Source organism: Emydura macquarii, unplaced genomic scaffold (assembly GCF_026122565.2).
Source record: "Emydura macquarii macquarii isolate MOO-44397 ecotype Brisbane River unplaced genomic scaffold, CSIRO-AGI_Emac_v2 contig_2531, whole genome shotgun sequence".
NCBI lineage: Eukaryota > Metazoa > Chordata > Testudines > Chelidae > Emydura > Emydura macquarii.
Genome location: NW_027132668.1, coordinates 7,045,651 through 7,073,292, shown reverse-complemented (window position 1 = coordinate 7,073,292; position 27,642 = coordinate 7,045,651). Strand labels below are relative to the sequence as shown.

Below are 27,642 nucleotides of genomic sequence, written 5' to 3'. Positions count from 1 at the left end.
ACCCTTGCTGTCCGGGATTGTTGTGGTATTGAGGCAGACATTTTAGTTTGAGCCTTCTTTCATGCAGACCCCTGCGTCTCTCTCTGCTCTGCATTACAGGTGTCTGTGCTGTATGTTTATGCTGTAAAGTGTTCTAAAATATTGCCTGAAATATAAAATGGTTTAAAGGACTACAAATATGAGGTTGTGGGGAAAAAAGTTGTAGTTTATTGTTTTACTCTGTATTTGGCCAGGCCTTGGATACTATGTACTATAAAGGAGCAGAAAAGCTTAATATTAGCAGTGGTATTGGTACGGTGCTTGACAGTAATGATAGAATTATCAACAATAATTCAGAAAAGGCAGAACATTCAATAAATATTGCTGTTTTATATTTGGGGAAAAAAACAGATATAGTCATGTTATATGACGATGACTCTCCTTCCATTCCACTAGTATCTCAGGAGGATATTAAACAGCAGCGACTGAAGTTAGACATTTTTAAATCATCAGGTCCAGGTAACTTGCATCCTAGAGTTTTAAAAGAGCTGTCGATTAATGTTGATTTTTTAATAAGTCTTGAAGCACTGGGGAAGTTCCAGAAGATTGAAAGAAAGCTAACATTGTGCCAATGTTTAAAGAGGGTAAATGGAGTGACCCAGGTAATTATAAGCCTGTTAGTCTGTCATTGATCCCAGCCAAGATAAGGAGCAGCTGATACTGGACTCGATTAATAAAGAATTAAAAGGTAAGTAATATAATTAGTGCCAATCAACATGGGTTTATGGAAAACACATCCTGTCAAACTAATCTGCTTTTTTAAAAATAAATTATAAGTTTGGTTGATAAAGGTAATAATGTGAATGTAATATATTTAAACTTCTGTAAAATGTTTAACTTTGTACTGCACAACATTTTGATTAAAAAAACTAGAATAATATACAATTAACATGGCATACAGTAAAAGAGTTAAAAGCTGCTTAACTGATAGGTCTCAAAATATAGTTGCAAATGGGGAATCACCATTGAGTAGGATGGATTCTTGGCCCTCCACTACTTAACATTTTTATCAACGACCTGGAAGAAACTATAATAAATTATCACTGATAAAGTTTGCAAATGACTCAAAAATTGGGGGAGGAGTAAATAATGAAGAGGACAGATCACTGGTACAGAGCGATCTGGATCACTGGTAAACTAGGTCAAAGCAAACAATATGCATTTTAATACGGCTAAATATAAATATATACCTCTAGGAACAAAGAACGTAGGCCATACTTAGAGGATGGGGGACTCTAACCTGGGAAGTGGTTGCTCTGAAAAAGATTTGGGGATCATCGTGGATAATCAGCTGAAACATGAGCTTTCAGTGCAACACTGTGGCCAAAAGGCGAATGCGATCTTTGGATGCATAAACAGGAATCTCAAGTAGGAATAAAGAGGTTATTTTACCTGTGTATTTGCCAGTGGTGCAACCGCTGCTGAAATACTGTGTCCAGTTCTGGTGTTCACAATTCAACAAGGATGTTAATAAGTTGGGAGGGTTTAGAGAAGAGCCACAAGAATGATTCAAGGTTTTTCTTTGAGTGTTGTCCCTATAGGTGCTCCATTGTAGGTACAGCAGCACCTCCTGTGCTTGGGAGTGGAGACCTTTGGTAGAAGTGCCCGTTGGACCCCACATGCATTCCTTCTGTCTTGCACTGTGAATGACATTCATAGACAGTGCTATATGGTCCAACTGCACTCAGTTCTTTCTGAACCACCTTTGATCTGGGACAGAATCCAGAACAGAGCCTTTCTATTCTCTGAACCCTTAGATAGTACCCTTACCTGTTTAGCTTAGTAGTTAGTTGTTTCTTCATATGCCTCTTCCTATTTAAAAAAAAAAATCCCTCGTTCTTCCCTCTCTATTACTACTTAGCTTTGAATACATTTTCCCACTTCTCACCGTTCCTGACCAGGGAGCTCTTTTCCCCATACTTATGCCCGGGTCACCAGGGTTTAAGATGTGCCTTTCATGCCATGAGGCCGTCCCTGTGAGCAATGGCCACTCATAGTTCATCCGCTGCCTCGGTGAAGGACACATCGTGCTAGCACAGAAGTGCACTTATTGTCACAACTTGACTGCCAGGGCCCGAAAGGACTGAGACATCTGTCTGAGACTTCTCCTTATACAGAGTTTGCTGCAGTCAGCCTTGGACCCCAGTCCAGACACTTGACCCACGCGGCTCTCAGGCTTGGCTAGATCATTGACCGACCCTCACTTGCCACATCCTTCCAAGAAAAGATCCTCTCTTTCCTGGGCAGATGGGAAGAAATGGGCCACCACAACACCTAAGGAACCACCTGGCAGAATACCATCCCCTGCGAGGTCAATAGCCTTGACACCTTCAGGGGTGAGACATAGATCTCATGACTGTCTCTGATACTAGAACTAAGGAGAATTAGGGTTGCCAACTTTCTGATTTCTGAAAACTACAGCTGGAGTGCCGGAACCCTCCCCAACGCCTGCCCTGCCTCTCTCTCTGGCCCTGCCCCCTGCTTCACCTCTTCCCTCGAGGCCCCGCCCCTGCTCGCTCCTTTTCCCCCTTCTCCCTGTCACTTGGTCCTCTCCACCTTCCTCCCTCCACCCCCAGCTGGGCTCCCTCTGCTCTGGGGCTGGGATGGGAGCTGAAGCCCCTGATGCGGATTCTGCCTGCCCATTAGATGCAGGTAGGAGTGGGCCCCAGCTGAGCAGGGGGCGGCGCAGGTTGAAAACTGGACACCTGGCAACCCTAGGAGAAGTCTAAGGACCCTAAATGGGCAGGCCCACAGGCAACCGCATTGTCTCTTGGCACCGAGGAGCATGGTGTGAGACCTTCAAAAATGGTACCAACTGGCCGCTCCAGACAAATCAACTTTGGGCACTTCAGCACTGATGAAACCATCATCACCGACATCTCTGTTGGCCCCAACCAAACCCGTGACACCAATACAGCCTCGGGCACCTAGGGCCATATTATCCATTAGGCACAATAGGCACACTGCCTAGGGCCTACAAAACTTTCAGGGCCTACAAAAAAAAAAATTATATATAATTTTTTATTTTTATTTAAAAAACTATTTATTAATAGCTTAAAATCAAATTAATTATTTCGGTCATGGGGCCTATGAAGGCAAGTGTGCCTAGGGCCTACGAAGGTCTTAAAACAGCCCTGCGAGCACCAACAAGCCCTCTGCATCAGGCTATCCTTCAGTGTGGAGTAAGCGTTCTACTCCATCTGCTGGCCATTCCAGAGAATGCACCTCCCTTTGGCACTGATGCAGTCGCTGGTGCCGATGGTGCTTCTTCCTCCTCCACAGGAGTTCAGATACCCTAAAATCTGATGGTGTCTGACATACCTGAGTCGCCGCTACTCAGACACAAGCTTCCTCCACCTCATGTCTCTTTTCCGGAGTCGCAGCACTACTCCCTTTCCTCTGTGAGGACGGCACCACCCTTCTCCAGCAAGGAAGAGGAGGAGGAATACTCTGTCCCACACTCATATTTGGGACATCCACAAAAAGCATCCTTTGTACATCCTCACTACTTGGAAACTGGGTCTGAACCAGGGCTCTGGTACGGACCGCCATGGATGCAACCCCATATGCCAGTCCCTCTACATTGGCCATGCTGGGATACAAGGGCTATGTACAGAGCGTATTTTCCAAAACCTCTCATAGAACAGAGCCAGAGACACTGACACTCACCGTCCTCATCTATCTCTCAACCACCAGAGGCCGATCCACTACCCATTGAGGAAAAGGAGGAAGAACTGAAGGAGGAGATTGCACCAACACTCTACTTTTCCTCCTCTTCCCCCACTGAGGCTGTCATATCTCCACCTCCTATATCAGCAGATGATTTCAAACATTTCCAAGAGTTGTTCCACAGGGTTGAGGACTGCCTTCAGATCTCTCTGGAAGAAGTGAAAGAGCAACAGCACAAGATGCTAGATATTCTGCATAACTCTACATCAGCAAAGATAGTTCTCCCTATCAATGAGGCCCTCTTGGACCCGGCCAAAGTGCTTTGGCAGACCTCAGCATCCATCCCACCAACCTGCAAGCAGGCGGACAAAAATATTATATCAAAAATATATCATAAAGAACATTAAATTTCTTTTTTCCCACCCCACTTCAAACTCCCTGGTCATCAATGCAGTACATGAAAAGGGGCGCCAAAACCACCCAAGGTTAACCCCTTACGATAGGGACTGTAAAAGGACTAGACCAGTTTGGTTGCAAGGATTATTTTTCTGCCATGCTTCAGTTCCATATCTCCAATTATGAGGCTCTCATGGCCAAATACAATTATATAAACTATTCTAAGATACAGGAATTCTACCAGGATCTTCCCATCGAAAAGAAGGAGCAGCTCCAGGCACTTGTGTCTGAAGGACGCCTGTTGGTCTGTATGGCTTTACAAGCCTCCTTGGACTCCGCTGATACAACTGCCTGTTCCATTGTGACAGCCGTAATGATGAAACAAGCATCATGGATACATCTTTCTGGATTCCCTCAGAAAGTGTAATCACTCTTGAGGACCTACCCTTTGAGGGCTTCAACCTATTTGCCAAAGGTATGGATGAGTCCCTATATTCCATAAAGGAGTCTCGAGCGACTCTCTGGTCTCTTGGCATATGTACTCCACCATTGAAGAGATGTCTGGGGAAATACCAACCTGTCCTAAGGTCCTGACCTCCATCTTTCACTCCTCATTGGCAGTATGACACAGTGAAGACAGCAGAGGCCCCCTATGAAGCCCAATCAATGCCTCAAGGGGCTACCTCTCACATATCTATATCCAAAGAATTTTGAAGGTTTGGTCAAGGCCCTGAGAAGCCTCCCCTGTTCTAGTCGCTCAACCATCTCCAGCAATTCATCAGTTTGGCAACCACTTAGCCCCTTGATATCCATCATGGTGGCAAATCACTTTGGACAAGTGGGTCCGAGAAATCATCAACAAAGGATACTCCATCCCATTCCTTTCCATCCCATCCACCCACCCAACTCGCTGCCTGTCCCTCTTCAGAGATCCTTCTCACAAACACCTGCTACAAAAAGAAAGAAACCACCTTCTGCAGCTGGGAGCCATAGAACTGGTCCCTTCCCAACACAGAAGGAAAGACTTTTCCCCCCCCCATTATTTTCTGACTCAAAAGAAATCCTGTAGGTGGAGACCTAGCCTAGACCTATGAAACCTTAACAAGTTAGTCAAACAATGCTTCAAGATGGTTACAATATCATCCATTATCCCAGCACTAGAACAGGGGGACTGGCTATTGGCCCTCGACCTCCAAGATGCGTATTTTCACATTACCATACACCCTGCTCACAGACTATTCCTCAGATTCATCATGGGGACCTATCATTACTAGTACACGGTACTGCCCTTTGGACTTCCTACAGTCCCCTGAATATTCTCCGAAGTCCTCATGGTAGTGGCAGCCTACTTATACAAATAAGGCATCATCATATTCCCATACTTAGATGACCGTCTCCTCAAGGCTCCATCTGAGCCTGATGCACTTCATGCCATACTGCAGACAGTGAACCTTTTCTTGAACCTCGTCCTCCAGATAAACATGCAAAAATCAATAACTATCATCGGTACAACAGCTGGAGTTTATTGGGGCACACTTGGATGCAACACAAGCCAGAGCCTTCCTCCCAGCTCACAAATTTTCAGTAGTCGTTAACCTCATATCCACAGTGAGAACCTGTCCCCAGATCTCTGCCAAGACATGTCTTCAGCTGCTTGGCCACATGGCAGCAGCCACATTTGTGGTAATGCATGCCAGAGTGCACATGCTGTATCTCCAGGTGTGGCTATGCACAGTCTATGTACCTCACTGACACAGTCTTCATAAACTCCTATCCATGCCTATCAAAGTCAAGCACTCAATACTCTGGTGGACACAACCCAAAAACATCTGTCAGGTCCCTTTCCTTCAACCAAAACCATCCGTGTTACTAACAACCAACTCCTCCCTAATCAGTTGGGAAGCACAACGTGAAAACCATACCTATCGGAATCCACCCTGCACAACAACCTTCTAGAGGTCCGCAATGCCTGCTGACATTTTTATCACTTATCGAACATCGCTCTGTAAGAGTTACGACAGACAATTTCACCTGCATATTCTACTACATCAACAGATAAGGCAGAGCAAGGTCCTACTCCCTATGCTTGGAAGCACTGAAATTGTGGTACTGGTGTATCCAACACGTCATGAGCATTTCAGCCACATACCTTCCTGGACACTCGAACACCACGGCGGAGATTCTCCCGAGACCACGAGTGGGAGCTAGATACAAAACCTTACACCACGTATTCAGCTGATGGGGATTCCCAACCATAGATCTCTTTGCGACAGCGAAGAATGCCAAATGCCCTCAGTTCTGCTTGTGAGCGGCCTTAGGCCTTGGGTCCCTGGGAGATGCGTTCCTCATTACATGAGATGCCCCACTTCTCTACACCTTTTCACCCTTTTCCCTTGTTCAGAGTACTTCACAAGATACAGGGGGACTGAACCTGAGTCATCCTTATAGCTCCAACATGGTCACGACAGATTTGGTATACTTACCTTCTTAACATGACAGTATGTTCTCTGATACCTCTGTGACCGACTCCACACCTCCTCCCACAGGATGTGGGTCAAATCCTCCATCCCAATCTACAGCTCCTTCATCTGAAGGCATGGCTCCTCCATGGTTTTGGGATTCGGAAGTGATCTGTTCAGAGGCAGTAAAAGAGGTCCTCTTGAATAGCAGATGTACCACCACTCGATGCATTTACCTCCAAAAATGGGCAAGGTTCCAATCCTGGTGTACCACCAATCATGTCACGGCGACGAACACTCCTTTATCACTTATTCTAGACTGTATTTTAGATCTTAAAAGATCGGGGTTATCCACAATTTCCATTTGTGTACACTTGGCTGCCATCACAACATTCCACCAACATTCCAGCCACTCTGTCTTCATCCATCCACTCACGAAGAGATTCCTGAACAGCCTCCAAAACCTTTACCCTCATATATGAGATCCCATCCCAGCTTGGGACCCCAGCCTCCTCTTATGGTGTCTCACCAGACCACTGTTCAAGCCCATGGCAACATGCTCATATATTCATCTATCCATGAAAACAGCTTTTCTCATCACCATCACATCACGGGTAGGAGAAATTGGTGCTCTCATGTCATACCCCCACTACACAATTTTTCATAAAAACAAGGTCATCTTACATCCACTTCCAAAATTCTTACCCAAGGTATCAATCTCCTTTCATTTAAATCATCCTATCCACCTTCCCTGCTTCTTCCCAAAACCACATAGCAACCAGCAGTAGGTGACGTTACACACCTTGGATGTCAGGTGAGCATTAGTCTTTTACATGGATAGAACTAAATCTTTCAGACAGGTGCCATGCTTATTCCTCTCATCAGCCAACAGATTGAAAGGCATGGCCATATCTAAACCGCCATTCAAGTAGATCTTGAAGTGTATGCACCTTTCCTCCCAATTACACAATCGACTCCCTCCTCCAGGAACTCGAGCACATTCTACCGGCTCTCTCTCCACCTTGATTGCCTTTCTCAACAATGTACCAATTACTGACATTTGCAAAGTGATGACGTGGGCCTCCACGGATACTTTTAGCCATTAGTACTCAATTACCCATGATATAGCAACAGATGCCCTATTAGGACACTGTCCTATCATCTGCACTACATGTCGTTCCGAAGCTCAAGTCTTCCAGCTGGGGCACTGCTTTACAGTTACCTACAGTCGAGCACCCATAGGGTCATAATCTGAGGAAGAAGAGAAGGTTACTCATCCTGTGCAGTAACTGAGATTCTTTGAGAAGTGTGTCCCTATAGGTGCTCTGCTACACACCCTCTTCCCCCTCTCTGCTTCAGAGCTGAAAGATAAGCTCTGTGGTAGAGAAGGAACTGAGGGCGGTTGGACCACAGAGCGCTTATTTATATAGATGCCTCTTATGGCACGAGAAGGAGAGTAGCGCATGGGCGGCCCATTGGGTACTGTTACCAAAGATCTCTGATCCCAGGTGCAGGGGTGCTGCTGCACCTACAATGGAGCAGCCACAGGGACACACATCTTGAAGAACCACAATTACTGCGTAGGTGTGAGTAACCTTCTCATTAGAAAACATGCTATACAATGATAGACTCAAGGAGCTCAATCTATATATCTTAGCAAACAGAAAGTTAAGGATTTACTTAATTACAGTCTATAAGTACCTAAATGGGGAACAAATATTTCATAATGGGCTCTTCAATATAATAGATAAAAGTATAATGCAATCCAATGGCTGGAAGTTGAAGCTAGACAAATTGACTGGAAATAAGTAAATGTTTAACAGTGAGGATAATTTAGCATTGGAACAATTTTCCAAGAGTCATTGGGGATTCTCCATCACTGGGAATTTTTAAATCCAGATTGGATGTTTTTCTAAAAGATATGATCTAGGAATTATTTTGGGGAAGTTCTGTGGCATGTGTTATATAAGAGGTCAGGCTAGATGATCACGATGGTCTCTTCTGGCCTTGGAATCTATGAATCACATAGACTGGGTGTTTGGGTTGCAAATCATGGACTTTCACTACATGGAATACAATTTCCATGGAAAGGGTGAGGTTGAAGGTGATATAATGATTCTTAGTCTCCCTGTCTCTGAATGAGTCCATCCAGTTCAATCCAGTTCAATTCATTTTAGTATTACTAAACTCATATAATCAAAATCTGAGTCGGGCTCCCAAAATTATGAGCCTGGTTTACAAATCATGAGATTTAAAAAATAAAATAAAAGGAAAGTTGGGTTCTCTTTTTTGGCTTCTGTTTTTTGAATCTTTAAGTTTCACTTGGGCCACATTTTCAAAATTTTCACTTGAATCACGAGGGATAGAATTTTACTGTTTTAACAAAAGATGAGATTCTAATATAATCACAGGACTCCAAGCTCTGGGGATTTATGTAAAATATAAAATATCATGAGACTTGCAATAAAATCAAGAGATGACAACTCTGCACCTGATGGTGATAACTTTAACTTGCATAGGGTAGACTCATTGGTTCTGTCAAAACGAACTGTTAAAAGTTAACACCATATGTTCATTATTTACATATGTATTAAATGTATACATTAATTGCAACTGAGCAGTAGTTGAAGTGTAAGTGCCCATAAACTTTTTGACACAGGGTAATATCATTCAGTAGCAGGGCCATTACAGTGAAAATTTGCTCACAAAACAAATTTTTAAAACAATTTCCTGTCTATTGTAGATTTAGTTTTACAGTTGAAATTAGATTATGGAAGGAGGAAAAATATTAATCAAGTAGCGCTGTTCAATAATCTTATTTTATGCTATAGAATAACAGTTGATTGAATGATTGAACTCCCACCACTCTTTCATTGACTGTAGATAAAAATACAGAACAATAAATCTTTATTTTATACAGCATCTTTCGTATAAACTGAATTCCAGAATGCTTTAGCAGGTTAAATAATACAAGATAAATTATAGAAAGGAATAGTGTAAAAGAAATGTGTATAAATTAAAGCATTCATCAAAAGAACAATATCAGAGAGGGGGGAAATTAAGTGGCAAAGGTGAGAGACGTTTTATGTTAAAAATAAATTTTAAATGAAATGGAAGGTGTTGAAGCAGAAAAATACAAGAAAACTTTTGTAGGTGGCAAGAACTACAGAAAAGTAGTGCCCAAAATAGAGAGGCCAGTGCTAAAATACAGAGAGAAGGGGAAGGAGAATAAAGAGAGACAAAGTGTATGATGTAGGCTGGAACCCAGCCCATGGAGAATTTAAAAACCAAGACAATTTAGGACAATCTTGAACTGAATTCCTGGGAAGTAGGATGGTTGTTTGAGAATGGCTGGTGGGTTATTAAGAGCTCCTGTAACTGTGTGTGTGTGCGGGTTGAGAGAGGGGGCATTACAATTTTTAAGATAATAGGTGCAGACAAGTTTTCAGACAGACATGGGAACTGATGGAGAGTTCAGGATTAAGGATGATGGACAGTGGGAGCAAGCAAGATGCATAAATCATGGAGGAAGGTGAAGGGGATAGCGATGTGTTTGAGGATGCTGTTCTTTAAGAAAAGAACTTTGAAGCATTTAGCTGAAGGAAACTGAGCTGAAGCCCCACATTTCCTTAATCAAAAGAAGCAGAGAATGCTGATGGGAAAAAAATCATTGAGTATCAAAATATATCTACAGCAGAGTATCTTCAGCACAACAGTGGTAGCTAAAGTTAAAAATAGAGATAAGAAGACTGAGTGGGCAGAGGAGAAAAGAGCAAAGGGCACCAGTGGAACTCCATATAAGAGGGGTCTTCTTAAAAAAGCAGAAGATGAGCCACTCCAAATAGAGGCAGAATTGAAAAGAACTTTAAGAATAGAACCATTGACCATTCCAAGAAGGAACTAGATATGCCGGCATAGCTACGCAAGTCCAGGAAAGACTGTACTGAAATGAGGGAGAAAGAGGCATTATCAGTGGACGGAGGAAGATTTTGTTGCCTCTGGAGAATGGTTTCTCTGCTATTGTCAGAGTAAAACCTAGACTGAAGTCAGTCGGTGATACCGCTGTGCAAAAGGTGAATGGAGAGATGAAAGAAGGCTTCTTTTAAGAGCACTTGAAAATAGCAATGGGTATGTGCATGCTTGTGCACTTGCCTAATTTGCATATGCAGATACAGAGTTTGCAAGCACAATGGATGCTGCATCAACTAGTTTAAGCCCCAAATTTGATTTATCATAACATTATCTGACGGGGAATAATTTTCCTTCACTCTCCCATCACCAATAATTTAGAAAACAAAATACAGCCTCTGCCTCTTTATATAGGACTGATAATACTTTATGCACTGATCTTGCAGAAGGTAGATAATTTGATTAACAAACGATACCCAGAACTTTGCAAACGTCATTGATGCTGCTATAAAAATAGAGAAGTAAATGAAGCAGAACCATGCTAGTTTGCACTCCATAATAAATAATAGTCTTAGCAGTTCTGTAGTACTTTACATCTTCAAAATCCTCTACAAACACTGGCTAATCTTCAAAATGTCTCACGGAGGTAGGTAAGGAAGTACTATTTCTATTTACAAATGAGGAAACTGCTTACTGGCAGTCACTCCCAGAAGCATTATTAGTTGTAAACGTTTGCATAATGCCATGGGTTTGCATGGCACTTTACATAGTTAGTAAAGACAAAGTCCCTGTTGCAAAGAATTTGCAATGCCTCTGCAAATGCTGGAGGTAAGCAGGCTTGAACATCCTTTGCTGTACCCTTTTATAAAGTGTTACCTATTCTGTTGGCTTCGTTCTCCTAGCCAGTGCAGATGAAGGGTTGGGGTTATAGCCCACCATTGATCCCCATCTCCTGAAACCTGTGCTCAATGTTCCAGACAGCACTAGACTCCCATTGTCTTTCCTGAGAGGAAATTGTTTGCTGCTAAATATGTGTCTGAGAAAGTTGACTGGTTTCTCTCAGCATCACTGGAGGAAAAGAGTAGAGATAAATAAGAGCACACCTTAGTGTCTAAAACCAGGCTGTTTATCCAAAAATAATTTCTTCGTCTGCCAGTCCCTGGAGAATCCAGTTTGAACTAATATATGCATACTTTTTTAGGGTAATTAATGGCTTATCTGGGGATGTTGCAACCGGAGTGAATTTGCCCAATCCCCCCCTGCTGTTCTCCTATTTACCCTTCCCGTGGAAATGCATACAATTCCACAATAATACATACACAATTGCATTCTTAATACAACAGACTCCAAAGATGTTAAACTAATTCAATAAGGTTTAACGTAATTCAATAAATTCATTCAGGATATTGCAGGGAATTGTCAGTCTGTCACAACCAAAACATTTCTTTGTTTTCAATATCCCCAACTGACTCAGCTCCTCTCTTTTACCTGTCATGTTAATCTGATATCCTAAACTCCTAAAACACTGAAGACAGGCCCGCCAACGGGGGGTTAACTAGGGGGGCAACTGACCAGGGGCCAGGCAATTGAAAAGGGCCTGAGGAGATGGAAGGATAGATATGTTTCCTCCTCTCCTCCGCATTCAAGGCCCCTGCCACTTGTACTCTCCACCCTCCCCAGAGCTGAACTTATTTATTATGTGCCTTGCAGGTTCATGGGCGGCTGAGGAGGCGGTATCTGCCAGACCATGGAGAACCAAAGCCATGATGTTCATACAAACTTGTTTCATTGCCTAAACATCTAAAATTACTTTGCACTTATATGACATTTTTCATCTAAGTATCTGAAAGCTCTTTTCAAAAGTGTGAGGGTTATTTCCATTTCGTAGATGGAGAAATTGAGGCACTCAAAGGGAAAGGAGTTGCCCAAGCAGACATCATGGGATGATGATGGTGAGAAGACCCAGCTCTCCTGACTCAGTCACCTTCTCTGACTGTTAGACATTCTTGCCTACCAATTTGTTCTAACCATATCATAAATAATCTTTAGGGTCTAGCTTGGCCAAATTTGCCAGTGCTGCTTCCTCCTTTGAATCAGCTAAATACTATTAATTGTGCCATGATGCAAGTGGCCAAGAATGCTCCCCCCATTGTGGCTTTCAGAAGGCCACATGTATTTTCTTTTGAATAGGACTGTAGGCATTTTTCAATATGTAACATTTACATATGACGGTTGAAATCTACTAAAAGTCCCATATATATTTACACAGGACTTTACTTAAGATAGAAACATGTATTGATACAGCTGACTTCTTATCCACAGATTAGAGTTTTCTACCACTGGTTCCATCAGTTGTTTACAGTGCTGTAATTTAACATAATAGTCTTTAGATTTTTGTTTTTTCCTCCCTGATCTGGAGGCCAGTCTAAGAAATCATCCCAGAGGCACTGGACGGGCAATCACAAAATTCTTTCATCACTAGAAATTCAGGTAATTGTGCTCAGTGTTACAACTAGAATTGACGTTAATGAATAATGAACATCCAGCACATGACATAATCATATCTCTTGTGGTCTGACAGCTCTTGAGCAAAGTCTCAATTACAGCATGGCTATTACTGAAAAACCGACCTTTGGAAAGAATGGGCTGACAGGCCATAAATTGTGAGGCGCATTACCTAATGCAGCAATAAGCCTCCTTAATAGCCCATGAGTGAGCACTAGTATAAGAGCTTGGCCTGCTTTACTTCTATCCATAGATGCAGAGCAATGGTTTCCGTCAATGATGGTGGCAAAATCTGCTATTGTGAAGAAGTCTGTGCAAAAGAGAAGGCAGAGGCCCCAAATCAGAATACGGTGATTAGCAACTGAAGATACTTTTTTTTCTGACAACACAGGCGGTTCTTGACTGATAGCAGCACCTCATGCAGAATGCAATGAGTTTTATTCTCTTAATTTTACAGGCTATTAATCTATGTCCCTGTTTAGTTGTCATAGTAACAGATGCAGTTCCTGGTTAGGTTTGTGCCAGGTATTGGAAGTTCTTCTATGTTGTGGATGGTGATACAGTATGCAACCTATTTGTAAACTGCTCTTATGTTATTAGCCACTGTGTGCTGAAAAAGTGCAATTAATGTATTTGACTATATCTTGAGCACTAAGCTTAGAGACACATGGAAATACAAGTAGTAAAAGCTCCACAGAACCAAGCTATATATCTAATAAGTTAGTTTTAGGGACGGCTACAACAAACTGCCTCTTGTATTTCTTTACTAAATTTGTTTGCTGTACCCAGTGTGACTATATGAAGTGCTTTGCTAGCCTGTGGTGTAACATTTATGGAGCTATTGCAGTGCCTTCACTTTTCAAATCAAAAGGCATCAGATGACAGTGTTTTTCAATATATGTTGATGCAGATAATTGCAATTCTGTCTCTACTTGGAAAAATCCCAGTGAGACTTGATGAGGAGCACAGTACACAGTGATGCCAGAGCCTTTTTTAATGCAAAAGCAGCCATTTAGCATGAATAAAATATGCTTGTTAGATATAATGTTACTTACATCTTATGTAGCAGTGATTTAGAAAACAACAAAAAAATGATACATTTTCTAGAGATTGAGCTGCTTAGCCTAAAACCAGAGAGTGATGTATCTTGAGAAGCATCCAGTACTCAAGTGATTACAATAACAATCTTAACTTTAGATATTGCCTTTGAGTAAAGGTGTGTAAGGGTTGATTCAGAGCCAGGTACATATCAGAGCCACAGTCTTGAGCCGATCAAGTCTCATAGGGCTGTATTTTGCACTGAAGACAAATAGTGGGCTATCAGCATGTAACAAAATCATACACTGAGGAGATTTTATTAATACTGAGAGACACTACACATTGATCTAAAAAATGAAAGTCCTGTCAACATAGGCAGACTTCTAAGGTTCAGAATTTGGGTCCAGTTGATAAATTTGATAAATTTCTCCAAAACTTTTAAGGCACTATCTCAACCAAAAGCCTGCTACTCCCTCACTATCTTCTTCTCCACTACAGGCTACTCATCCTTCTCTCTCTCACTCAACAGGCCCACTCACTACCGCCCATTGTCTTGAGTGGCCATTGTGAAGAGACCCAATGGTCTTCTATACCCTTCTATATGTGCAGGGGGAACCAACTGGCTTGGCCACACTTCCTAGAATTTCATATCCTGTCTTTCCAAAGTTTAGCTTCAGCTAGTTCCCCTTCATCCAGCTGCTAATCTCATTCAGGCATTGGGAAACCTGTATACTGATGGCTTTTGCATTTGATGTGAACATTAGGTAAAGCTGGGTATTGTCTGTGTGCTCATGGTTTTGAAGTCTATGGCAGGACACAATCTCTCTTAGCAATTTTATGTACGTGGTTAGGGAAGAGTTCTGGGGCCTGTGGAACTTGAAAGAGGAGAGCTTTTGAACTACATCAGCAGTTGTCTTTTGCAATCCTTTGGGTATAGTCAGATAGGAAGTATCAAAGCCAGCTCAGTGCTCTTCCAGTCATCTGCCAGGTGTTTAAGAGGGGTGAGCAATCTCATTGGTTAGACTTCATGGTTAACAGCGCTGCATGTTACTGAGAGACTGAGGAATATGTGCATGGGTTTCAGATTGGTCCATTGCATTCTAGGGCATCTGACATTGCAAGAGTGTTAGAGCAACAGCCATGTCTGCAATGGTGAGAATGAAGGAAACGTTTCAGGTTCTGCTGCTGCCAGAGAGATGAAGATGGGGCAACATGGTGATCACTCGTGCCCCTAGGAGTCAGGTAGGGCGGAAAGAAGGCACAGCACTCTTGCTAATTGCAGAAGGCTTTAAAAATGGATGTTCAAAGACTTTACAGAAGGCTTTAAAAATGGGTGTTCAAAATTTGGGGATACTTTTATGTGGTGTTTTAATTAAGCCATGCACATCCATGGTGCTGTATGACATGAGATTTCTAATATGGATGGAGTCATACACAGTGAAACCTACACATCTATTATTTTACAAGGCAGTTATGCAGTGTTCACTAATCCACCCTTTCTTTAGCTGTTCCCATTTTAGTATTTTTATATTTCAGTTTTTTATATTTCAGTGGGGCTATTTATGATAATACACACTCTGCCCAGTGGTAAGTGTTTGCACGACTGCACCATACAGAGTGCTATTCTGGCCTTTCTATTATTAAAAATATCTGTTCAACAACTGATTTTGTTTTTCTTTTGTTCACTTAAGACAGTTTTCACTGTCTATGAATTGATAGCACGTTTCCCCTGGAAACAACAAAATTATTGTATTCTATACCATTACCAATAATATGTTCCAATAATAATAGAGCTGGAAAAGTTCAGTAGCAGAAATGTAACAGTTAAAGCAAAGCTTTTTACTGAATCAATGTTAAAAGAAGTTCTTATTAATAAAGAAGAACTTACCATATAAAACATGATAGTCAATATTAAAATGCGTATGAGATTCTGTAGTTGAGCTGAACCAGGGTTATTTTATTTTAATTGACCCCTATTTTTCACTGGCTGCCACTTAGTAAAATAATCCTTTGCATTTATTTACTACTGCTCTTCTTTCCCTTTCCATGACCAACAGCTGGAATGTTCAATAACATCATAACTCCATCAGTCATACCAGTTATGAGAATAAGCTTTTGAATTTACAAGAATTCTTCACTTTGCTGAGTTAGCTGCATTTTTTGTAAAGTATCTCATTTTTAGTTTGATTTTTGTCTCTCACTAAGAAAAACAGAGTTGGAGAGACAGTATTAATCTGTAATTTTACTTTAAGGTATTCTTTCTTCTGTTTTCTATTTCTGTTTCTTTTTATCTTTTTCATATCTGGAGATATTTTACATAAATTTTGAATGCACCAAAAGAACCCAGCTGAAGTAAGGCCTCATTCTGTCATACTCACTCACACCAAGTATTACCGTACTCCATAAATTGTCCTAATTTTCAGTGGGACATCTCTCAGAATAAGGGTGAGATTCACAAAGGTATTTAGATGCCTAACTCTTTTGTTTTAATGGAAGTTAGGTGCCTAAATAATGCTGCCCTAAGTTACTATTCAATATGAGTAAGAGTGGCTGATTCTAGCCCAGAATCCATGAAAGAGCATGCATGAGTAAATCATCATCAACATGAATGAGCAGTGCAGAATCATCCTCTCAATTTCTTACAAAAACACAGTTTACCACATATCTTTATGTATGCGTTTCTTGGAGATGTACTTAGTATTGGAATTGTGTAGCTGAAGGGTTAGCAAAATCTTGTTAGATGATTTAAGTGAGTCTCCTGAGGAGAATACATTGATTTTGGAGTGTAAATCATCAATAAGTTGCTCATGTGTGAAATAGGAAAGGCAACTCTGGGTGAATTACCAGTAATTCATTCTCAGCTCAGATAGGCAATTTGGTAGCACCCAGATAAGTACACTAATTATTTGAGTGACTGCTATGGCTTGAAAAACAAGACAGAGATATTTTGGAGCTTCATATAAGATAGACTTGATTTAGGGTTTTTACATGTCCATTGTCTTTCAGATAAAGAGATCATAAGTCTTAGCAACTATACTTACACTGTGATAGTGCAGTCCAACATCCCATAAGTAAGTAGAGTAAACTTTAATGATAGCTCTGTGTGCATGAAGATATGAAAGGATATATTAAAAAAGCACCCAGGAATTATGTCATTTGAAAACCTTGGGCCATATTATGCCATCAGTTTTTAAGCAGAATTTCTATTGATTTTATTGAGGTGTGTTATTTCAAAGTAGGTGGTACGATATTACTCCATATATATGTATCACATTATGCAGGATTGCAAGATCATAATTTGGTGCTAACACAATATACATTTTTCTGCTTGAATACACTAGTGCCTACTAATGCTGTTGTCATTATGGGGTGTGAAGTTTTAAAGTCTAATTTCACTCTTTCAGGGCTTCATATTGAATATGTAATCATTTGCTCTAGGCTATAACATGGTACTCTAATTTGTAATAATTTGCTCTAGGGTATAACATGGTATATAAGGTATGAACTACAGAGCCATTTTAAAAAATAAATTATTATGAAGTTATAGATGTCCAAAAAGCCAGTGGTTTATTTTTATTCATGTTTGTTAATCCAAAACAGTTTCTTTGTTAAAATTCTGATTGTACAGTGCTGTATTATTCAGTTTTATTCTTCAGGATGAAAAGCTTTGTATAAATATTAGATAATAATTAAAAGTGAATATTTATAGGTGATTAGTCTATTGTGAACTGGATCCTTCTGTTGTTTTGTTTTTAAATTAAAGTGCCAAGTTATAGCAGTGAAGATAGATGAATAAAAACAAAAATGTCTCTCTTTCCCAGTGAGTGGTTATAATGGTCATCAGGGTTTCCAAAAGAGACCAGAAGAGAGAAGGACAGTACAGAGGGAGCAGGAAGGGAGTAAGGGATATGCCAAAAAGCCACTGAGGAACAGAAAGAAAGCACAGGGAAAGTGAGAAAGTTTAGATGTCTGCACAAACTGGCTTTCTGCACAGCGTGGCTTAAATGATAGTATAGGCTAGTCAGTTTGGTTTCGGAGAATGGCTTTTGTCTAGTTTGTTAAATTCAGTGAATGACTCATCTCAATCTTAAATGAAAGTGATGCATGTATGCCTGAAACATCAGCTACTGCACAAGGATGTGCTATAAGTTTCTCTACCTTACCCACCTACTATCTTAAATTTTAAAAATAAGTCTATATTAACGTAATGACAGTGACAGAATATGATGGAGAATAATGGCTCCAAAGCAACCAAATAACATATTTAAAAATAAACATAAAGGGCCAATTTTTTCAGGTGCATCTGTGATGCCATGCTAGCAAATTTTCTGTATGTGAAACCAGCATTTTGAAATGCAAATATGGGGTTTGTGCTTGCAAATGAATGTGTTATGCAGAACATGTAAGTGCAGTTTTAGGGGCTAATTTGATAATTCAGTCCTGGATTTTTCTTGAGTACATCATGTGCTTTTAAAGGAGTAATTACTGCCCATACAGCAAATAACAGATATTTTCAAAATTCTCTAATGGAACTACGTTTTAAAGGTGCTGTTATGGTCTGTTCTATCAGCTCTCCCAGATGTACATTCTTTTTTCTCTTTTCCCTTTCCCTTTCTTTTCTTACAGTAGCTGCTTTTTAAATAACTTAAAAAACCCTCTTGTAAATAAAAACTAAACCATCATAAAGTAAGGTTTTAGGGTTCTAACTTTTGTCTTAAACTCACAAATGCAAGGGAAGTCATAGGTAAGGTTCAAGTTGCAAGTGGGAAGTGTGAGCCAGGTTCAGTTTATGTTTATGCTGGATTCTGCTTATACAAACCCAGGTACAGAGTTTCCAGAGAAATAAGTTCTCTGAGTGGAGAGAGGTTGCAATATTAGAAAGCATCCAAAACCTCTTCTTCACCAAAAGGCACATGGCAACCAGTGAAGTCCCTAAAATGAGTGGTGGCAATGACCTGGAAAGAGTTGTGAAAATACTCTGATGAGCATGTATCTCATGGGGAAAGTGGTGGACATGATATACCTTGACTTTAGCAAAGTTTTTGATATCGTCTCCCATAGTATTCTCATCAGCAAGTTAAAGAAGTATGGGTTGGATGAATGGACTATAAGATGGATAGAGAGCTTGCTAGATCATCAGGCTCAATGAGTACTGATCATCGGCTTGATGTCTAGTTGAAAGCTGGTAACAAGTGGAGTGCCCCAGGGGTCGGTCTTGCGGCTGGTTTTGTTCAACATCTTCTTTAATGATCTGGAGGATGGAGTGGATTGCACCTTCAGCAAGTTTGCAGATGACACTAAGCTGGGAGGAGTGGTAGGTACCCTGAAGGGCAGAGATAGGATAGTGACCTAGACAAATTGGAGGATTGGACCAAAAAAAAATCTGATGATATTCAGCAAGGAAAAGAGCAGAGTCCTGCACTTAGGATGGAAGAATCCCATGCACATCTACAGACTGGGGACTGACTGGCTAGGCAGCAGTTCTGCAGAAAAAGATTTGAGGGTTACAGTGGACAAGAAGCTGGATATGAGTCAACAGTGTGCCCTTAATACCAAGAAGGCTAATGGCATATTGGCCTGCATTAGTAGGAGCATTGCCAGCAGATTGAGGGAGTGATTATTTCCCTCTATTTGGCACTGGTGAGGCCACATTTGGAGTATTGTGTCCAGTTCCCCCCTTCCCCCCCTACAGGAAAGATGTGGACAAATTGGAGAGAGTCCAGAAGAAGGCAACAAAAATGATTAGGAGTCTGGAGCACATGACTTATGAGGAGAGGCTGAGGGAACAAGGCTTGTTTAATCTGCAGAAGAGAAGAATGAGGGGGATTTGATAGTGGCCTTCAACTATCTGAAAGAGAGTTCCAGGGAGGATGGAGCTAGGCTGTTCTCAGTGGTGGGTCGATGACAGAACTAGGAACAATGGTTTTAAGTTGCAGTGGGTAAGGTCTCGGTTGGATATTAGGAAAACATTTTTCATTAGAAGGGTAGTGAAGCACTGGAATGGGTTACCTAAGGAGGTGGTGGAATCTCCCTCCTTAGAGGTTTTTAAGGCCCACTTTGACAAAACCCTGGCTGGGATGATTTAGTTGGGGTTAGTCCTGCTTTAAGCAGGGGGTCAGACTAGATGACCTCCTGAGGTCCTTTCCAACTCTAATCTTCTATGATTCTATGATCTCTTTAACAGATTCTGCCAGTGAGGCTGCTCTGGCCTTTGCTGGTCCTGTGTATTGATTTAATGCATGCTGTGAGTTCCGGGAATTACATGTTGTCTTAGTGTGACTGATGTGTCAACTTTAATATTTTTGTAACATGTTTTTAAGTGATGAATTATGTGCTTGGAGGATGATGTCACAGTGATAGAGTGCTCATTGGGTCACACACAAATTACGAGTCTACTGAGTACTTAACCAAAAATAAGAAATTGTTATTGAGAGAGACCAGTTTTTATGCCATTCACACTCTACCTGTTAAGGGAAGGGCAACACTGTCCCTTCTGTTCTATGAATAATATGTCCTTAATTGATTTTAATTAAAATCTTAGTGACATAATTGAAATTAAGTCCAGAACTGTGGCTAGTAGACTAGTAAGACTAGAACCAGCAGTTGCAGATTATTATTGTTGTTTATATTGTGGTAGCAACCAAATGTGTTAGGCATTGTAAAGCACAGAGGAAGACAAATGGCTCCGCCATTGCTGTGCCAATGTGCTCTCCTTCCATCTTGCCAACCATATGGTTTAGACTTAGAGTCGGACTAAGTAAGAGATTTGGGAGAGAGTGGGGGTGACCCATCACCACTTCAAGGATACCCATTTCAATGAAAATCTTTAAAGGCAGAGCATTCCATGATGGTGAGAATAAGGGGCTATGTGGCTTTACCTGCCTCCTGCTGTTACTGGCAGCAGCTTCTGTAAGGGAGAAGGAGGTCTCTGTTGGAGTTCAGTGTGGGGGAGAGCTAATATTAAATAATAAAATAAACCTTAAACCTCCCTACTGCACTTTAGGAAAAAAGGCTGTGATTCTGCAAAGATTTATGCACATGCTTAACTTTATGTACTGTGAGTAGTCCTGTTGACAGGCTCCTCTCAATATATAGAGGTAAGTAGAATCAGGGCCAAGGTGAGAAGATTGTTGGGGCAAATAACTGCTTAAGGTGTATTAATTGACTTGGGTGACTTAAAAGGTTGAGAGGGCATTAGTAAGTGCACAAACTGCCATAGTTCCTTGTCTTATACTCTCTGTATTCTTGTCACTCCAGCACTTCTTACCAACCATTTTCACATCACCTTGTCTACTGTACTTAGCTATATTACCATTATTATAGCTGATGTGTATTGTGATATAGTGTATATGATGTACTATACAATTTAATTATAGTATATTAGGGTATTTCAAAGTTGGGATATTTTGGTTGTATTTCTGCTTTTCTTTTGATTTAAATAAATAAAATGCTTCAGTTAATGTATTCAGAATATCTGTAAATGTTGGGAAATGTTTAAAAAAATTCCAGGAGAAATGAGGTGATTGCATGCAGTTTGGAAAATCTTGTAAACAATGTGGAGGAGGTAAATGTGGAATAGAACATTAGCCCTAAGATTTTTCTAAAGGAAAAAGAATCAATAAGATGGTTGGGATAGCAAAAACTTACAGTTGACAGATGTGCATTTGGCTGATTATTAGATTATTGCAGGATTCTTAATTGTGTGCATGAATTGCTACTGCTGTAACAAAGCTTTACAGATTTATATGAGCCAATGGGAAAGTGACTCTTTGCCATGCTCCCTCCAGAGACCACTGCTGGTTTATTTGATACACTTGATTCATGAGAAGTCATCATTGAATTTAATAGCTCTTACAGCTTTTTTCATTTTTTATGAAAGATATAAGTTTTTCCAACAGACTGGGTCATATGTCAATTCAGAGGTACTGGTGGTAGCAAAAATTTCTGCCTTGTTTCCCTATGCCACTGGTATTCTGAATACACTGGTGCAAAATGAGTGATTACATCTGATGGCACAAGTGAAACATCTCTAGTTCTATTTGCCAGAACAATTTGTTTTATAGCTGTGTCTCAAGAATTGCACTGAACATGTTGTTAAATCTGATTTTCTCTTTCTAGTTGATTGCATCCATCGTGTTTATCAGCTTTGGAGTGGTAGCAGCATTCTGTTGTGCAATAGTTGATGGAGTATTTGCAGCACGACATATAGTAAGTATGGTACTTAATATTTTGTCTATTGGTTGGTTGAGATTGCTTATGGTAATTCCAATAGGAAATATTTTCTTCTGGGTTATGATAAGCAAAACTTTAGTTACTTAGTAGGCCTTGTTATTAGAGAAATGATTCATTTATTTATTGAAAATCATGCCATTCCTGTTGGCAGAAAACAGATAGGAAATCCCATCACTGTCAAAACTTAGAGATGTTGCCAAGAATATATTCATATCTATGTGAGTTTCAACTACTGAGGAAAAGTTAAATGGTACAATGACAGGAGCTCAAAGTCTAGTGACTGCTTAGGAAAGTGAGGTTATTTCAGGCTCCCCAAAGCTGTATTTCTTTATTCAGAACTTCAGATATACAGAAGCTCCAAGCAAGGCCAGTCAGGATGTGCAACACGCCAGATTCCATTGTGTGCCAGGGTACGTGAAGTTCCAGGCAGTCACTCTACACCGAGGCTCAGCACAGGGGTAATTTTGCCTCAAGCTCTTTCAAGAAAGGGAGAGGGGTACAATAGAGGAGGAGAGATTATTTTGAAGGAGAAGAAGATAGAGAGACTATAAGGCCATGGTTAGAGGTAGAGGGGATGGAAAGTTGAGAAGGGGCACGTACCAAGTGCCAAACAACCCCAACCTAACCATCTCCCAGCTGCCTAATGCTCCACCCACCAGAGCAACAAACATCTTCAAGCCATCTTCCAAAAGCCCCATGCAGCCCCTTGCTCCTCACTCTAAAATTACCTCGTCCTCCTCCTACCCCCAAAAAGTCACAACTGTGTTTACTTCAATAGTCCATTTATCTGATTATTATTTCATAGAACATTTATTATTTGTATTACTGCAGCGTCTGGAATCCCCAGTCATAGACCAAGACCTCCTTGTGCAAAGTACTGTACAAAACAAAACAAAAAAGACAATCCCTGACCCAAAAAACTTAGAATCTAAGTATAAGACAAGAGACCACAGATGGATATAGATATACAAATTTGAATGAGGGGTTATTTGAATATCCCAGCTCACATTCAGATTATCAGTCCCGTTTCTTTTTCCTTTGTATTTTTTTTCATTCCCTTAAAAACAAGGAAATCAAGTGCAAAAATCTACACTAATGCATCCTTTTGATTGAGATTTTATGTGCATAAATGTCAGGAAATGTAAAGTTACGGTTTTAACAGAATTTTAACAGATACATTGTACACAGCTTAATACATTGACTACACACTACCACAAAATTTTATGGGTCCAGTTTTCCTCAGACTTACACTGGCATAACTTAATTTATGGTTCCTGATGTGCAGTGGTGGAGCAAGGGGAGACTAGGCCCAGGATGCTTTTCCTTTGTCATTATTTTCCCCTCCAAAACAATGTGGAGACTACAGCTGGGTGAATATTTTTGATGAAACTTTTTTTTGCTGAAAAATGCAGATTTGGGTCCACTGAAACAGTTAGTGAACTCATGTCCCCATTCCGGTGAATAGTTTTGGTTAGAGGAAAAAAAGAGAAAAAAAATTGAAAATTGTTGTCAGTTGTTAGTTGTCACTGTAGGCTGTGTGCGTGTGTCCCCATGTAGGTACTGTCCCAGCTCTGTGCAGGTAACCGAGATGGCACTCAAGATCAAATGATTCAACATAACCATGGATTAGCTGAGCAACGAAGGCACCTGGGCAAGGTTTTATTGCACTTAAGGCACAATGAGAAGCAACCTACAGAGTGTCTACAGATCTACTTCACTTATGAGTGCGTCGTTACAATGGACGTGGCCCAATGACGGGACTTCCTGTTATCTCCTAGGCTGGACAACATCCTTTTCTCTGACACCCTCTTTTATACACTGTTACAGACAATTTCGTTCTGCCCCCTTTGACATAGGTAGTTGCCACCCTCTTGACGTAGTCCAATACCACCCTTTACCGTAAATTGGATGAGTCGGGCAAAACAACTCTGTCACCTTATCAGACATTTCTGTCCATCAAAGTGTCATTTCAGGGGGTCAGGTTGCCCTTGTTATCTCTTTGGTGTTAGGATGTCTTTGTTCCTTTTACACCTGCTATCTATTTTTAATAATGTTTTGATATTAGTAATATTTTGGAAATATATGTGTTTGCAGTATCAGCGTTTTCTCCACGCCAGTTTTAGTCAGGTCGTAAGTTCACAGCCTGACTTCTGTTAACTTGGCTTTTTCCACTTTGACTCCTGTTTACTTGGCTTTTTGCACTTAGGCCTTATGCCTTAGCCTGTTCTGCTAGGTTGCAGGCCTTAAGCTCTCACTTGTTACTACAGAAATATTGAATTGTTTCGCTGTGACATGTTTCAGTTTTTCAGGGTAGATTCATCAAATCGAGGAGGAGATGGTGGCAGTAGCCCCTTTATACTCAGCCTGGGTCTACACTTACCTGGAGATTTGGCAGCAGTTGATGGGAGTTACACAAACTACGCAGAGTAGCATGTGTAACTCACGTCGACTGCTTCGCTTCCTTTCTGCGCGCTCTCTACACTGTGCTGCGCCGATGGGAACGCAGCGCTATGCTACTTGAGGGGGTGGTTTACCAGCGTTGACTTCCTGATCGATTGAGCGGGTCTACACTGACCGCTCAATTGATGCAGAAAGATCGATCTGGTGGTGGCAAATTTGCTGCCATCAGTATAGACATGGCCTCAGTAGCCCAGGGCACTTACCTGGGATGTGGTTTGAATCCCTGCTTTGGAGCAGGGCGTTGAAGCCAGATCTCTTGTATCCCAGGTGAGTGGATATTCTGGGGTGGGGGTCTCTGTCTCACCTGTTGAAGCTGTTCCATTTTGTAGAAATAATTAAATTTTCACAGGAGCAGGGACTGGAACCTGGCTGTCCCCCTCTCAGGTGAATACCCTGAGAATGGGCTATAGAGCCATTCTCTCTCTCTTTCTCTCTGGTTATTAGTATAAATAAAAACTGTACTTGGGGAGGAAGAGAAACTTGAGCACTTTATTATTTTTTAAAAAATATTTATTTTGTGATCAGTACATGATCTGGGTTAGTCTCCTTTTCTCGTGGCTGGTTGGTATAATATTTCAGCTGTGCAGAACCCCTAGTATCTCGGCTGACAGCGCTTTATATTTATTAATTAATTTATTATTGTTGTAGTTTTATTATTTTATTATTAATAGGTGAGTTGATGATGAGCTTTCAGTCTTCCCTGAGCAATGAGGCCACATACTGTTGTGTTTTCCTGGAGCTGCCCAGGAAATATTGTAACTCCAGGAATCTCAGTCTCCCTCCTGATTTCTTTCCTGCTCTGAGGAAGTAGCAAAGTGCTCCAAATCAATATCGGGTGCAGCATACATTTATTGATGCATCAGGACAGTTATGCTGATCAGTGTGTTGTAGAGGGGAAAGCTGTCCTATCTTCTCTTGTTCAGTCTGGGAATGTAGATGCTGTGCAGAGTGTGCTTCCCCTTATGCTCTGTAAGTGCTGATGTGGGTAGCTGGCACAAAGAAGCACTTTATACCCAGTTACTTCCTTGTGTCTGTGTGCAGGACAAGACAGGATGTGGCCAAAATTGAGCATCATTTCGCAGTTTTTTGTGACCCCTTTGCCCTTCCGTATATTTTTGGCTCTATCCTATTTATGGTATGTCTTCATTATCATCTCTGATCTCTTTGCAGATCATTCAAAGGAATAATGCTGTTATTAATATGTCATATGAATCATATTCATGTGTAGAGTGAGATCTACAAATATGAGTGTGGCAGATTTATTAAAAACTCTGTAATCAGCTTATGTGAAATCTGTGAATAGAAATAGTGTAGAAATCAATTTATCGTCACCATGGTATCGGACCATCTTTTTAGTATGGTAAGATGTGTATTTTTATGATTCATTCTCTTACTCAACCTTCACTCTGAACACGCGACAACTGTGTATGTATCCAAAAGTGTATGCAACCCATCAAGATAATAAGGTTAGACAAAGAATGTGTCTCCTTCTCTGATGTATTATGTCTGAGTGCATCCTGTAGGCAAAATCTCAAACACAGAGACAAATAACAGCCCTTTAATATTTCTTGCTTAGTCATTCTTCACTCTCTTGCTTTTCAGCTTCCTGCACTTACTTTACTCATCTGCTCCAGAAACTACGTTGCTCCCTTATCTTGGTCAAATAGTAATATCATGTTAGTATCTGTGTGTGCTCTTATATCTGAAGGAAAATGTCTCTTAAATGATACCCACCATTTACATTCATTCCGTGTTTGTCAGAGTACAAATATCCACATGCCTCTTTCTGCTATGGCATGCCCTTTTAGTGGCCTTACTCACACAGGGCTGTGAAGTTGAAAGGGGAGCTCTGATGGTAGACTCTGGGCCTAGACATCCAAAGGTCACAATGCAATGTCAAGACATCGTGTTGCATTGCCCCAAAGAGAAGGTCCATAGCAATCTTGGATGTAGTTCAGAATCCAGCAGGTCAGTAACTAAGCTTATTAAGTTGCAGTTGTCATCTGCTCAGTACTGGAGATTTAACAGTGTTGGACACAATACAGATATTACTGATCATGTAAGTGTCCTTGAGATTTACTCTAAAATGAAACACGGCAAATTCAGAGCTGGCACAAAGACCTCTGTGGAAATCAATGGAGTTTACCTATTTACACTGAGTCTGAGTTTGATCCATCATGTCTATCTTTCTGCCATGGCACATTACAAAGACTTATTTAGCAATATCACTTTGCTAGAAAATTAGAGATGATGCAAAAATTATCACAATCACCATCCAATTTATTCCATTCTTAGCTGCCTAACAGCGAAGTGCAATAACTTAACAAAGGAGAGTGAAATAAGGTCACCTAACTTTACTGACCAACAAACTGGCCCGGGGGGGGAGGGAGGGGAGGGGGAGATGGGATGGAGAGGGGAAGTTGCTGCTCACTCCTATGTTGCTTCATGAACTAGTTAGTGCATGTCAAAGGAAGGCGTATCAGATAGCCCACTGCTGTTGCTGTTGTGTTAATAATTCTTTACCTTCCCCATTTTACCCACATAATTTCTTCTTAACTGGGACAGTGACAGTATTTTAATTCCATTCCCTCACAGGATGTTGCCGTAGCTCTTCTACCATACTTGTATCATGCTGCTCACTATTATCTGAACTGTGGTTTGGCTGCTACCATTAAGGAATTATTTATGGATTTTTGGTCCAAGCTGTCCTGTCTGCGAGGAGAGGCCAAAATCCTGGCGTACATTAGGGGCGGCTATTCCTTTGGCATTGTTCTCATAGATGCTCCTCCAGGGATCCATGGGTGTGGTGGGAGCTGGGCTTTGGGAGGCAGGGATCAGGGCAGGTGAGATGATCAATCTATGTAGCTGTTTACTCATCCGCTCAAACTCACGAGGATTCCCCACCCTAAGTTTAATGAAGCTTTTATCTGCATTA

General features: G+C 41.0%; 1 protein-coding gene across 3 annotated transcripts in view; it reads left to right on the top strand.

The window, feature by feature from the left end:
• The window catches only part of TMEM255B (transmembrane protein 255B), a 130,045-nt gene that overhangs the window by 32,178 nt on the left and 70,225 nt on the right, over positions 1-27,642 (top strand). For all 3 annotated transcript variants that reach the window (XM_067563646.1, XM_067563645.1, XM_067563647.1), the window contains exon 4: positions 22,134-22,223. In XM_067563646.1, coding sequence (XP_067419747.1) covers positions 22,134-22,223 — 90 coding nt within the window. The remainder of the gene's footprint in view (positions 1-22,133; positions 22,224-27,642) is intronic.